Source organism: Odocoileus virginianus, chromosome 1 (genome assembly GCF_023699985.2).
Source record: "Odocoileus virginianus isolate 20LAN1187 ecotype Illinois chromosome 1, Ovbor_1.2, whole genome shotgun sequence".
Lineage (NCBI taxonomy): Eukaryota > Metazoa > Chordata > Mammalia > Artiodactyla > Cervidae > Odocoileus > Odocoileus virginianus.
This window is the reverse complement of record NC_069674.1, coordinates 15581669-15594818: the sequence shown is the minus strand read 5'-3', so window position 1 is coordinate 15594818 and position 13150 is coordinate 15581669. Positions and strand designations below refer to the sequence as shown.

The window sequence follows — 13150 nt, the reverse complement described above, 5'->3', positions numbered from 1 at the left end:
AAAAATAAAAGTCTTATACATAGTTTCCATAAAAATAGCTATCTCTCTATATAAACATATAAGGTCAAGGTCCCTGTCCTCAGTCATGTCTGATTCTTTGCGACCCCATGGATTGTAGCCCACCAGGTTCCTCTGTCCATGGGATTCTTCAGGCAGGAATACTGGAGTGGGTTGCCATTTCCTTCTTCAGGGCATCTTCCTGACACAGGGATCTAACCCACATCTTTTGCGTCTCCTGCATTGGCAGGTGGATTCTTTACTACTGTGCCACCTGGGAAGCCCCATAAACATATATAATATTGAAATTTAACAAATCAGTAAGATTATACTTAATATGTAAGGGCAAAGAAACTGCCTGCAGTGCAGGAGACACACGTTCAATTTCTGGGTCAGGAAGATCCCCTGGAGAAGGTAATGGCAACCCCCACTCCAGTATTCTTGCTGGGAAACCCCATGGATAAGAGAAGCCTGGTGGACAACAGTCCATGGGGTTTCAAAAGGGTCAGACATGACTTAATCACTAAAACCAAAAAACAAATATTAATAACTCTGTATTAACTGTACATTCAGGCAGTCCAGTTCACTAGCCATGTTGCCGGCAGTGCCTCAGGCCTCCTGATGAAAGAACGGGGTTTCCATAAGGAAGGTCTGACAATGGTACCTTCATTTACTAAAGTGGGACTCTCTCTGTGTCAGTTTCACCAGAAACCCCAAAGGCCAAGAACAAAACAGTAGGTGCCAAGTCCATCCACGTTCTAAAGGGAAGGGGAACTAGTTTACCTGTGCGCCACGTGCTAAGAGACTGTGAAGTGGATCCCGGGAAGCACCAGCTCAGTGCTGGGACGGATGAGCTGGCTCGGCACCTGCCTCCAGGCTCCGTGAGAGAATGTGAGAAGATTCCTCTAGAAGCAGTTGTCAATATGCTGGACGTTTCTCTTCTGCTGCCCAAGCAGGAGAGGGTGGGGGTGTTTTCCTCTTCAACTCATGCCAAATGAGGGGGCCCCTCCGCAGGACCGTTTGGAGGGCTTGACCCATCTCCGGTGGAATCTGAGGGACATGGGAGTCTGACTCACTCCTTAAAGTCTAAAGACAAGAGAGGAGTAGGTGACTAGCTCCTGGAGAAGACAGAAAGAAGAAGGCTGCATGGGGAGTGGCTTACACTGCCAAAGTTCCTGAGTTCCTGTGGGTCTGATGTGGTTCTCAAGAAAGGGAACCAGATTTGCTCATTTTAAGAAGGAACCCAGCCAAAGGGAACACCTGGATGGATGAAATGACTTCAGTGGCGGGGCGGATCCTGGAAACTAAGCGGCTAGTGCAGGCGTCCTGCGTAACTAGAGAAGACATGGCCCACAAGGGAACTGCAGCTGAGAGATCCCCAGAGAGAAAGTATTGAGCTATAAAAAAAAGAAGCAACGCTGGAATCTGCTGCTCCTAGAGGACACGAACTCCAGCTTCTCTCTCTACCATCTCTTCTCTCCCTTGCTGCAACTGCGGCTGGAACGGCCAGCAAGCAGGCAAGAGGGGGCGAGAAACAGAACTGACACTGACCCTGATCCCCCTTCTCTTCACATTTTCAGGCTGGAGGAGGAGAGAAATGTTAAATCAAAACTGGCGTTTGCAGTTTTGATCTGATACTGGATGAGACTGGTTCATACCTTAAAAAAAGACTTTTAAAAATGATAACTCTTTAACCTGTTTGTCACCTAAAAGAAAAAAAGCCGTGAATTTCATCCAAGCATAACAAATCATTACAGCAAGTGTGTAGGGGCACTCCTGAGAAAACAACGTTGCTTTCTGTTTATACAAATCCAGCTTGTTCCAGGAAGAGGTTACATTTGAAGAGCCCTGAGTAGTTCAGTGGAGATGGAGAACTAGGCTGTATCCTGCAGGCCTAACTGCTCATCTTCAGCCTGTGGCAGCCTCAGCTGACAAGGGGAGAAGTTTTATGGAAACAAGTTTGAAGTTTTAATGTTAAACAGGTTTAACTTTTTAAAAAACCAAAGCGGGGTGGGGCGGGGGAGGGGAGGAAAAAAAAAAGCCAATTGTCTGTCATTCCCTGGAAAAGCTATGTGAACCACCCACGATTTCATGCCAGAGAGGAAGAAGTCCATGAGCAGCAGTGGTGGGAGGGATAAATTGCTTTCTGCTTACATCTAGCAAGTCTGGCTTGCTGGTTAATAGCGATCTTTGCTTCTGAGTATTACAACATACTGCAGTCTGTAGCTACAGGTGTTATTGGTAAGGTTAATCTGTTTAAAAGTAAGACCTTTAAAAAGCAGAAACTACTATGTAATGGGAAGTAGACTACATAAAAATACATAAGCTACACTGATGCAGTGATTAGCTTGCTGAAAAGGATTTACAAGAGCTGTCTAACTTAGAATTTACCTATTTTTCTTTTACGAAAGGGGCGAGTGTTTCACACTTGCTGTCCCTTTCTGTGAAGACAAGAGGTTCAGGAGTATGCTGCTGTGTGGGCTACAGCCTGGTTTTTGGCAGCCGGCATTCATTCCTATATCCTTTTATGTATCACAGGGATTAGAATTATGGAAACATTTCCCAAACTCCTTGGCTTCGAGGTTCTGGATGTGATTTCTTTCTGCCAGATGTATTCATAGGGTATTTTGTAGGTGGGAGGGAAAAGCAGCAGCGCCTAGCAAAATGGGCGGTCTGTGGGAGACTTCAAAGTTCTCCGCAGCTCATGTAATCTCCCATCAGCTCCTGTATGAGTGCTTGGGGGCGGGGGAGCAGCTCTGACCAGCACGGGGGTCCCTGTGTTTTCCGACCTGTGTCAGAGCAGCAGCCCCCCAATACTCTCAACTGCTGAATGTCAGTGGCAACGTCCCCTGGCCCCTGCAGGTCCTCTAATAGTGCTATCGGGCGTCTCAGTGCCCTGCACTCGGCTGCCTTCTGCTTGAAGAGCCTGCAGTGGTTTCTCTTTTTCTGGTTCATCCCTGATGGATACAACTGCCTAGCTGATCTTCTGAAAGAAATGAACATTTTTAAAGGTTCTCTTTAAGTTAAAAGTAATTTTTTAAAGCTGTAAGTGACTGCGTTTTTAAAAGAAACTCATGCAATGAAGAAATTTGGAAATGGATGTTTAGAAATGTTTATCACTATGTGATCTTGTTGCCCCAAATGTGTTAGACCAAGATTTTCAAAATAATTAAACATATTGTATTACACTGCATTTTCAATAAAGTATGTTCATCTTTCTTTACTGAGAGAAATCAGGACTTTTTTTTTTTTACTGTTAATAAATAAAATAAAAATGTTTTCAAAATACGGTTTTTCATTTTAAAAATATTTTATTTCTATTTTGTGCACGTTTTAAATATATACACTACACTGAATCAATAGTACATGTATGTAATTTTAAAATAAATACAAAGACTTATGGGGGAGGCACAAGATTTTTACCACTGTGGGTACACAAAGAAGTTTAGAAATCACTGCCTTGTAACACATGTCTCTAGAATCCCAACTGAGGGAAGCAAGTGCCTACATATGTCTCATCTCAGAATCACCCTCTTTGATCAGTCCTGTCTTCTTTCCCACTAAAATTACCCGGATTCCCACGTGCACGGCCAGATAGCCAGTCACTGGTGTAGTTGCAGAATTTAGACCTCCAAGGTTGTTCTACCATTTCTCTGGGCATAGAAAACTTGTCCCAGAACTCCTCCTGTACCTCACAAAGCTTGAAGGACAGAATATTGGTGGCCTCACAATGGGTGCGAAATGGGGGTAGGGTCTCTACTTAAAGTGTGGGTACACATATACACATACACACAAGCTAAACATGCAGTCTCTGCACATCATTTGGGTCTCTGCTCAAATGTCCTTACCTTATCCAGAAGGACCACTCAGAACCTGTAACAGGTCTCAATCCCCTGCCCCTGGCTTTATTTAGTTATTTTTCATAGCACTCCTCACCATTTGACAGATTTTATGTTATGCTTGTTTATTTGCTTATTGTCTGTCTGCCCCTTTCTAGAATGGAAGCTTTCACGAGTAGAGGAAAGGTTAACCTATACTACTTGTGCCTTTGTTTCCCTAGCATCTAGAAGTGCCTGCCTCATAGTAGAAGCTTAATAAAAATTCATTGAATGACAAAGTATTTGCTTTCCCAGCCGCCTCTGACCAGCATGGGAACATGACCCAGGCCATGTTTATTAGAAGTACTCGGCCCAGAGCTCTGACTCTTAGGTAATGACTTTCTCCGTTCTGGCACGAGTTGGAGCAGAGGAGCCAGCTACAGCCAGTGTCCTGGAGCCACAGCTTTGGTGCCAGTGTCCAGACCCTGTGCAGTGTCACTGTGTCCGCACTGCAAGGTGCAGTGCTGGGCCTGCTGCTGTTTTCACTGGACCACATCTGGAGCAGGCTTTTAGGTGAGGTTCTTGGCTGTGTAGCTTCCAAACCTGGTCTCTAACCTTACCCAGAAGTTCTGATTATGACCCCACCTCTTTTTCATAAAAAAAATCCCTTTTCTGCTATAAATTTTTTTTTTAAGTTTAAAAAATAGGCTTTGGAGTTAAGACTGCCTGAGAGCAAAAGCTGGCTTTGTCACTAAGTCAGTAAAGCTGACTAAAACTAAACCATGAAACTGCCTTGAGCTTGTTCCCACATTTCTCAGTAGGTAAAATCAGAGTACTACCTCACAGGGTCCCATGAGACATTGCCTGTGGAATGCCCTTGGACACAGGGTGTACCCTTGCAACCTTAGATTATATAAGGTCAAATTCGACAGACAGTACTGGTTTTAACTGACTGTTAACACTTTTAATTAAAGAGGCATTGCATTGGCTGATTTGGTTTTCTGTTGACACACTTGCTCTAAAATTTAGTGGAATTTATTCCCAAACAACAGTCATGTTGTTTTAACGTTTCTTTGGATTGACTAGATTCAGCTGGGCAATTCTCTGCTACATGTGACACGAGTTAAGACTATCATACGTTGTGGGTGCTACTGGATTGGAACATTCAAGATGGCCCACTCCCCTGGTTGGTAATTAGTGCCATCAGTCAAGAGCTCAGGTGGGCCTGTCTCAGGGTTCTTCTATGAGCCCTGTGGTTTTCATACCATGGTAGCTAGATAAGACACACACTGTGAAAGCTAACAGTTTTAAAGCCTGGAGTACCATAGAAGTCCCAGAACATTCTACTTATTAGTTAAAGCTGGTCACAAAGCCTGCTCAGATTTAAGAGCAGGAATGGTGGGAAGGATGGGTAAAATGCTTCACCTCTTATCGTAAAAAACAACGTATGTATGAAAGGGGAAACTTGTTAGGAGGCCGTCTTTGGTGACCAGTGGTTACATGGAACTAACATTTTATGATTATCTATTTACTCTGCTTTAGTCTAAAAATGGAAGAAAAGAGTCCCTTAGCAGTTCAGTAAAAAGGAACTCAGAACTGTCTTATTGCCCCTTACCATAACATACCAACAGTTATTGAAAACCTACTTCCAATTATTCTCCTGCTTTCTCAGAGCTGGCAAAATTTGCAGCATCTTTGAAAGCTGGATAAACAAATTTCAATTAAGGGGAGAATATCCAAAAGAGATGGGAATACCAGACCACCTGACCTGCCTCTTGAGAAATCTATATGCAGGTCAGGAAGCAACAGTTAGAACTGGACATGGAACAACAGACTGGTTCCAAATAGGAAAAGGAGTATGTCAAGGCTGTATATTGCCACCATGCTTATTTAACTTATATGCAGAGTACATCATGAGAAACACTGGGCTAGATCAACCACAAGCTGGAATCGAGATTGCTGGGAGAAGTATTAGTAACCTCATATATTCAGATGACACCACCCTTATGGCAGAAAGTGAAGAACTAAAGAGCCTCTTGATGAAAGTGAAAGAAGGGAATGAAAAAGTTGGCTTAATGCTCAACATTCAGAAACTAAGATCATGGCATCCAGTCCCATATTTCAGGCAAATAGATGGGGAAACAGTGGCTGACTTTATTTTTGGGGGGCTCCAAAATCACTGCAAATGGTGACTGCAGCCATGGAATTAAAAGACGCTTACTCCTTGGAAGCAAAGTTATGACCAACCTAGACAGCATATTAAAAAGCAGAGACATTACTTTGCCAACAAAGGTCCATCTGGTCAAGGCTATGGTTTTTCCAGTGGTCATCTATGGATGTGAGAGTTGGACTATAAAGAAAACTGGGCACTGAAGAATTGATGCTTTTGTACTGTGGTGTTGGGAGAAGACTCTTGAGAGTCCCTTGGACTGCAAGGAGATCCAACCAGTCCATCCTAAAGGAGATCAGTCCTGGGTGTTCATTGGAAGGACTGATGCTGAAGCTGAAACTCCAATACTTTGGTCCCCCGATGGGAAGAACTGACTCATTTGGAAAGACTCTGATGCTGGGAAAGATTGAAGGCTGGAGAAGGGGACAACAGAGGATGAGATGGTTGGATGGCATCACCAACTCAATGGACATTCATTTGGGTAAACTCTGGGAGTTTGTGATGGACAGGGAGGCCTGACGTGCTGCAGTCCATGGGGTCACAAAGAGTCAGACACGACTAAATGACTGAACTTAACTGAAGATATTGGCAATGATCAATTTAGGTAGGGTCTAGTGGTCTTATCTTACTGGCAACGGGGAGCTACTGCGCGATTTTAAGCAAGGGGTAAGCTGGTTTTAGAAAAGGCAGAGGGAACCAGAGATCAAATTGCCAACATCCACTAGATCATTGAAAAAGCAAGAGAGTTTCAGAAAAACATCTATTTCTGCTTTACTGACCATGCCAAAGCCTTTGACATATTGTGTGGATCACAATAAACTGTGGAAAATTTTGAAAGAGATGGGAATACCAGACCACCTGACCCACCTCTTGAGAAACCTATATGCCGGTCAGCAAGCAACAGTTAGAACTGGACATGGAACAACAGACTGGTTCCAAATAGGAAAAGGAGTACATCAAGGCTGTATATTGTCACCATGCTTATTTAACTTATATGCAGAGTACATCATGAGAAACACTGGGCTGGAAGAAGCACAAGCTGGAATCGAAATTGCTGGGAGAAATATCAATAACCTCAGATATGCAGGTGACACCACCCTTATGGTAGAAAGTGAAAAGGAACTAAAAAGCCTCTTGGTGAAAGAGGAGAGTGAAAAAGTTGGCTTAATGCTTGACATTCAGAACACTAAGGTCATGGCATTTAGTCCCATCACTTCATGGGAAATAGATGGGGAAACAGTGGAAGGAGTGTCAGACTTTATTTTTTTGGGCTCCAAAATCACTGCAGATGGTGACTGCAGCCATGAAATTAAAAGACGCTTAGTCCTTGGAAGCAAAGTTATGACCAACCTAGATAGCATATTAAAAAGCAGAGACATTACTTTGCCAACAAAGGTCCATCTGGTCAAGGCTATGGTTTTTCCAGTGGTCATCTATGGATGTGAGAGTTGGACTGTGAAGAAAGCTGAGCGCCGAAGAATTGATGCTTTTGAACTGTGGTGTTGGAGAACACTCTTGAGAGTCCCTTGGACTGCAAGGAGATCAGTCCTGGGTGTTCACTGGAAGGACTGATGCTGAAGCTGAAACTCCAGTACTTTGGCCACCTCATGCGAAGAGTTGACTCATTGGAAAAGAGCCTGACGCTGGGAGGGATTGGGGGCAGGGGGAGAAGGGGACGACAGAGGATGAGATGGCTGGATGGCATCACCGAGTCGATGGACATAAGTTTCAGTCAACTCCGGGAGTTGGTGATGGACAGGGAGGCCTGGCGTGCTGTGATTCATGAGGTCACAGAGTCAGACATGACTGAGCGACTGAACTGAACTGAATGTCGCTGAGCCTCAGAAATGAATTGTCCAATTTATGCAACCAGATAAAGAACCAAAATAAAACTAGTTGTTTCCAATTAACTAATTCTTAATTAATTAACTAATTCCAATTCCCTGCTGTCCCATGTGTCCCACTGAGCTGCCAACTGAGAACGCAAGATAAACGTGTCTAACCGGCCCCTTACTCTGCGGAAATGGCCTCAGAGTTTAAACCGGAAACAGAAAATGACCACCACAAACGCCACCTAATGGCAGGATGGAGGGCAAGCTAAGTCCGGAAAGCCGCAACGCCGGAAGGGGCCGGCTGTTTCCGGAGAACACCCAACGCGACACAAACTCTAGAGGTGAATCTCGAAGAGTCAGCCAGCTTCCCTAGAGGGTTCGGCTCCGCGACGTCGTTTGTGCGCTTCTGCGCAGGCGCGGGGGTACCGCGTAGGTAACGTGTACACAAAACCGTGCGCGTGCCCGTTCACCGTCCGGCGCTTCGGTGCTGTTTTCGAGGGTAAAACCTTTGTAGCTGTAACGCGGGATTTTGTTTCTTGAACTACAACTCCCAGCATGCCTCGTCCCCCGTTATTGGTACTAAGTGTGGGTTCCTAGGATAGAAGGAAACTCTGACATGACGTACCAGGAAGGAAAAAAATTGAAAGCGTTGTTTGAGCGCGTTATTCGCAGAAGCCCCAGTGGCCTAATGGATAAGGCATTGGCCTCCTAAGCCAGGGATTGTGGGTTCGAGTCCCATCTGGGGTGGCACGTCTTTTTTTCTCCCTTTAAAATCAACTTTTCAATAAAATTTTTGCCTTTTCCCCTTCTTAAACACTATAGCGAATTATGCTAACTTGATTTTACTTTTTAAAGATGGGAGGTGTATGCGTGATTGTTCTAAGTTTGGGGCTACAGTTTGCGAGAATCAATAGATTCCCATTTCCTTGTGAGTCGTAATCTCGTTAAGATTTTGGGGAAGCCGATAGGTTGAATTTTTATATTCCCTTTAGAAATAAATAAAATCTCAAGGTTTTCTATTTTAAATTGACACCCACTTGCGATATGCCCTCATTTTCTCCAGTTTCAGCGGTGCTCCGTCAGCGAATGGCGTCTGATGTGACGCACTCAGGAAACGAACAAGGACCTTCTTTCTCTCCGCCAGGCTTTTCCCAGGCCATTCAGTTACACTCGGCTTTCGTTTGCTTTTCTCTTAACACCTTAGGAAGCCGCTCGGCGTTCGATTAATACTGCTCGGCAGAGAAGGGAAGTGAGACATCCCACTGTCCTGCAGTCTGGTCCCGACCGTACCATTAAGCGGCGGGCAAGGGGGGTCGAGGGAGTAGGAGGGTCGTAGGGTGCCGTCCCGCAGCCGTCTCCGACGACGGGAAGATGGCGGCCTTAGGGTCACCGCTGCGCACTTGGCGAAACCTTCTACGGGAGTTGCGCTACTTGAACGCGGCCACAGGCCGACCCTATCGCGACACCGCAGCCTATCGGTACCTCGTCAAAGCTTTCCGTGCACATCGGGTACGGAAGCCCGTGTCCGGGTGCTCCAGCTTCCCCTTTCTGGGGAGGGAGGGAGAGTCGGGTCTGGGCGAGATGGAGCGCGCCTGGCCTTAACCCGCAATTCTGGGGCCCAGGCTTCCTCCAGACAGACCCAGGCCCTAGGCCCTGGTCTAAGACCTAAGGCCAGGGACTAAGCAAGGACTGGCGTGAGAGAGCAAAGTCGTCCTGGGGTGGAGCCGTCCCTGGAAATTCCACTGGCTGTCTTTGGCCTGTGTGGATGGGAAAGTTAGAGGAAAGTGAAATGGAAGAAACAGGGACAAGCAGAAAGATGTTGAGTGTAGGGTTACTAGTCACAGCATCTATCCCACTCGCGCCTTCCCTAGGAGAGCTATTCTGAGTTCTTGATGCGGAGAGGGATATTGGGAGCTACTTGAAGAGCATGACTACGCCGCCACTTTTAGCTGGCTAGTGGTAAAGAATCCGCCTGCTAATTGAAGAGACGCGGGTTCAACTCCTGGGTGGGGAAGAGCCCCTGGAGGAGGAAATGGGAGCTCACTCTTACGGGTCCCAAAGAGTGGGACAGGACTAAGCACGCACGTTGTAGAGCTGAACTAGACACCTCTAATGAGGTGGTACTGTGAGTTACAACACTAGTGTGATATATGACCAAGTAACAATTTTTCCATCTGTAGCAGATAAATATGAACGTCCACCATCCTTGGACAATTCCTTTGTGAATTATGCACTCCAGCACTCTATTTACCCCGGATAGGCAAGATAGGAGGAAAGTTTTTTTTCAAATGGGACAGTTGACCTATACAAGCCCAACTAGATTGAGAATTACTGATCTGGCTTGGAAAGAAGTCGCAACCTATCTCAGAAGTAAGTTGAATAATTAGCTTGGGCTTTAGCGAAGGAAGCCTGGCGTCCTCTGAGCAGTGTGGAAAGGGGAGAACCATTATCTTAAACTCTTGATTTTCTGAGCCATGGAAGTTAGAATGCAAAATGTCAGGATTAAAGTTCAACTGAGTTTTGAAAGGTCACAATATTAGACACTAATAGGAACTTGACTAAAAGTGACGAGTAAGATCCACATGGGTCTTTTGTAAGAAGCTTGCGTTCCACCTGAGGAGCCATTTGACCAAGGACTTAGAATAAACAAGCACTAAAGGAGTAGAGATGCCTGGAGTCCTGGTATATAGAAGAGGTAGGCTTTACAGGTTGGAATTCATTACCCAGGAACTTGAAGAATACTTTAGAGTTAGCAAGTAAATGAGGGTTAGTAAAAGTCCAAGCAGCGGCACGACTGAAAGCCAGGAGGGGAGAGGAACTGAGTTGAGAGCAGCTAAGGCTTAGGGTGTGGTGGATGAAGTGGAGGAAGGTGAGGTCGGCAGGAATTGAAATTTATTGTAACAGGAAGTCAGTCTTAAGATTCTTAAGGTGACAAGATTATAGTTTATGCCACATGGAGGCAACATTATTTGCCCTTGAGAGAGGCTTGGAAATGGCTGTGAAAACCTTTGGGATTAAATCTGAACTTCATGCTAAAGATTCTAGAAACAACTCTGGAATGCATGAGAGGAATTGGGTATGGTTTCTATTTCCTGCTGGCTCAGAGCTAACTCAGTAATCATCTTTGCCCATTGTCTCTCCTTTCTCTAGGCTGAAGGGATTCAGTTAGGGGGAGATCTCCCCTTTCTCCGTAGGGAAAATACAGCTTTCTATTTCATTAGATCTCTTGATCTCTGGTGGTTCATTTATTAAGTTATATTACTGACACTTCTCATAATTCAGGCTTAGCTGAATCAAGATTGGTTATGTGCTGTCCTATACTAAGGTAGAATTCCTGTTTCAAATTCTATCAAACTAGACTTAAGAGATGAATGTTACTCTTTGTTGATGCATAATGTTAGTGTTGATCTCATAAATTTTTAATTATAACAATTAAATTGATTAAAACAGATGAATTCTGTTTTTGAGCAGCTTATATTTTCATATATATGATCTGCAGATCTTAAATCAGACATACTAGTTTTCAGATTCCAAACCTAGATATTCCAGTAAAGAAAGGTCAAAGAAAAGCATATGTAGGCAGTGGTGCCCAGAGCTTAATCCACACTTGGTCAGGGCTCCTTAAGTCATTTGAGGCTATGCATATATCTCCCTCTCACCTTTCCTGCCCCTTTCCAGCTGTGAAGGCTCAGAACATAAAACTCATCAAGTAAAGTCTGTGTGCTAATGTACTTAATATGAAAGTTAATTATGACTAGATTAAGGTCATCAGAATATAAATTTTTTAGATGAAAATGTAAATTGTGAGAGGGAGTATAATTAAGTAATATGAACATATGATTCTCATCTATATAAAACCTTCATTTTGTTACTGGTGAAGACAAAACTATTTTTCAGACAAAATAAGTTTTTAATTTTCATTGAAAGGCATGTGCCATATTAACCAGTCCACAGTCACATAAAATAAAGCAGTCCTTCATTTGTTTGAAGGGTAGAAGGTTCTGTATTTTATTCCTTAGGTGACGTTAATGATTAGTGACCTGACTGTAGTTCCGCATCTCTGCATTAACCAACCATGGAACCTCTCTGGGCTTTAGATCCCACATTTGTTAAATGAGGCTGTTGAAAGGAGGTAACTTTTTTTTCCTAGTATTAAAATTTGAGGACACTCAGTGAAATGCTTCAGTGAAACTCCTCGTAAAATTCTTCAGTTAACAGGTGGCCAAATTACAGATGTATTAAGTAAACACAAACATATGTTTGTATCTCCTATGTGCAGTTTACTTTTATTCTAGAGAATGCTTGTTTAATAATGCTGTCTCAATACAGTGGCCCTGTATCTGCAGCTGGGCTGTTAATAGACTATCTGACCTTGCTACTTCTCCAGGTCACCAGTGAGAAACTGTGCAGAGCCCAGCATGAGCTTCATTTCCAAGCTGCCACCTATCTCTGCCTGCTACGCAGCATTCGAGAACACGTGGCCCTTCATCAGGAATTTCATGGCAAGGGTGAGCGCTCAGTGGAGGAGTCTGCTGGCTTAGTGGGTCTCAAGTTGCCCCAGCAGCCTGGAGGGAAGGGCTGGGAGCCATGAAAATGGAGAAATTCCTTGGATGCTGTCTTCATGCAAGAGTTTATTAATTTCTGTCAATATGTATTTATCATTAAATTTTTTTTTTAAAGTTTAGGGGTTTTCTCTGAAATTTTGTTGACTGAGTGTTTCTCAGGGAGGTTTCATTTTTACTCTCAGTGAATTTACTGAAGTTCTTACACTAGGCTGATGGATGTTCTTGATTTACTTTGAAAACTCTTAGTTATTTTTCAATTTAAAAAGTAATACAGGCTGATTCATGTCAATGTATGACAAAGACTACTACAATATTGTAAAGTAGTTAGCCTCCAACTAATAAAAAAAAAAAAGTAATACAGCCTATTGTTAAGGAATTCAAATAGTATAGACATATAAAATAAAGCCTTCTCATCTTTTCCCTTCTCTCTCCCTCCCCTCTTCCAAACCCATTACCAGTCCTAAAACTGCTGACAGTTGGTGTTCATCCTTCTAGATGTTTCCTGTCCTTAAACAAATAATTATACAGATACACCTTTTATTTAAAAGTACACAAATATGATGTTAAGATCCTAGTAGGAAACAGATGGTATGCTCAAACAGGGTTATTGAGGAGAGTTAATGACGGGATATATATTTATATATATATAAATATAAATATAAAGATGTGGTTTGAATTAAGGTGAACAAGATGGGCTACAACAGCGGAGAGCTAGTAGCTCCCTAGGCCTGACCCTTAGGTATGAGAACACGGCCACCACTCAAGTAC

General features: G+C 43.7%; 2 protein-coding genes and 1 non-coding gene across 3 annotated transcripts in view; all 3 read left to right on the top strand.

Moving 5' to 3' along the window:
* Positions 1–3220, top strand: part of UBN2 (ubinuclein 2) — a 91600-nt gene extending 88380 nt beyond the window's left edge. Inside the window, exon 15 of the mRNA XM_070465050.1 lies at positions 697–3220. Within this exon, the coding sequence (XP_070321151.1) occupies positions 697–735 (39 nt within the window). The 3' untranslated portion in view covers positions 736–3220. The remainder of the gene's footprint in view (positions 1–696) is intronic.
* A 5271-nt stretch (positions 3221–8491) lies between these two features.
* TRNAR-CCU (transfer RNA arginine (anticodon CCU)) lies at positions 8492–8564 on the top strand. The gene has a single exon. It is a non-coding gene; the product is annotated as a tRNA-Arg (tRNA).
* Positions 8565–9090: 526 nt separating this feature from the next.
* On the top strand, positions 9091–12501 carry FMC1 (formation of mitochondrial complex V assembly factor 1 homolog). The gene is made up of 2 exons (XM_020913290.2): positions 9091–9326; positions 12205–12501. The coding sequence occupies exons 1-2, from the start codon at positions 9189–9191 to the stop codon at positions 12406–12408; spliced, it is 342 nt and encodes a 113-aa protein (XP_020768949.1). The 5' UTR covers positions 9091–9188; the 3' UTR covers positions 12409–12501.
* The last annotated feature ends 649 nt before the right edge of the window (positions 12502–13150 follow it).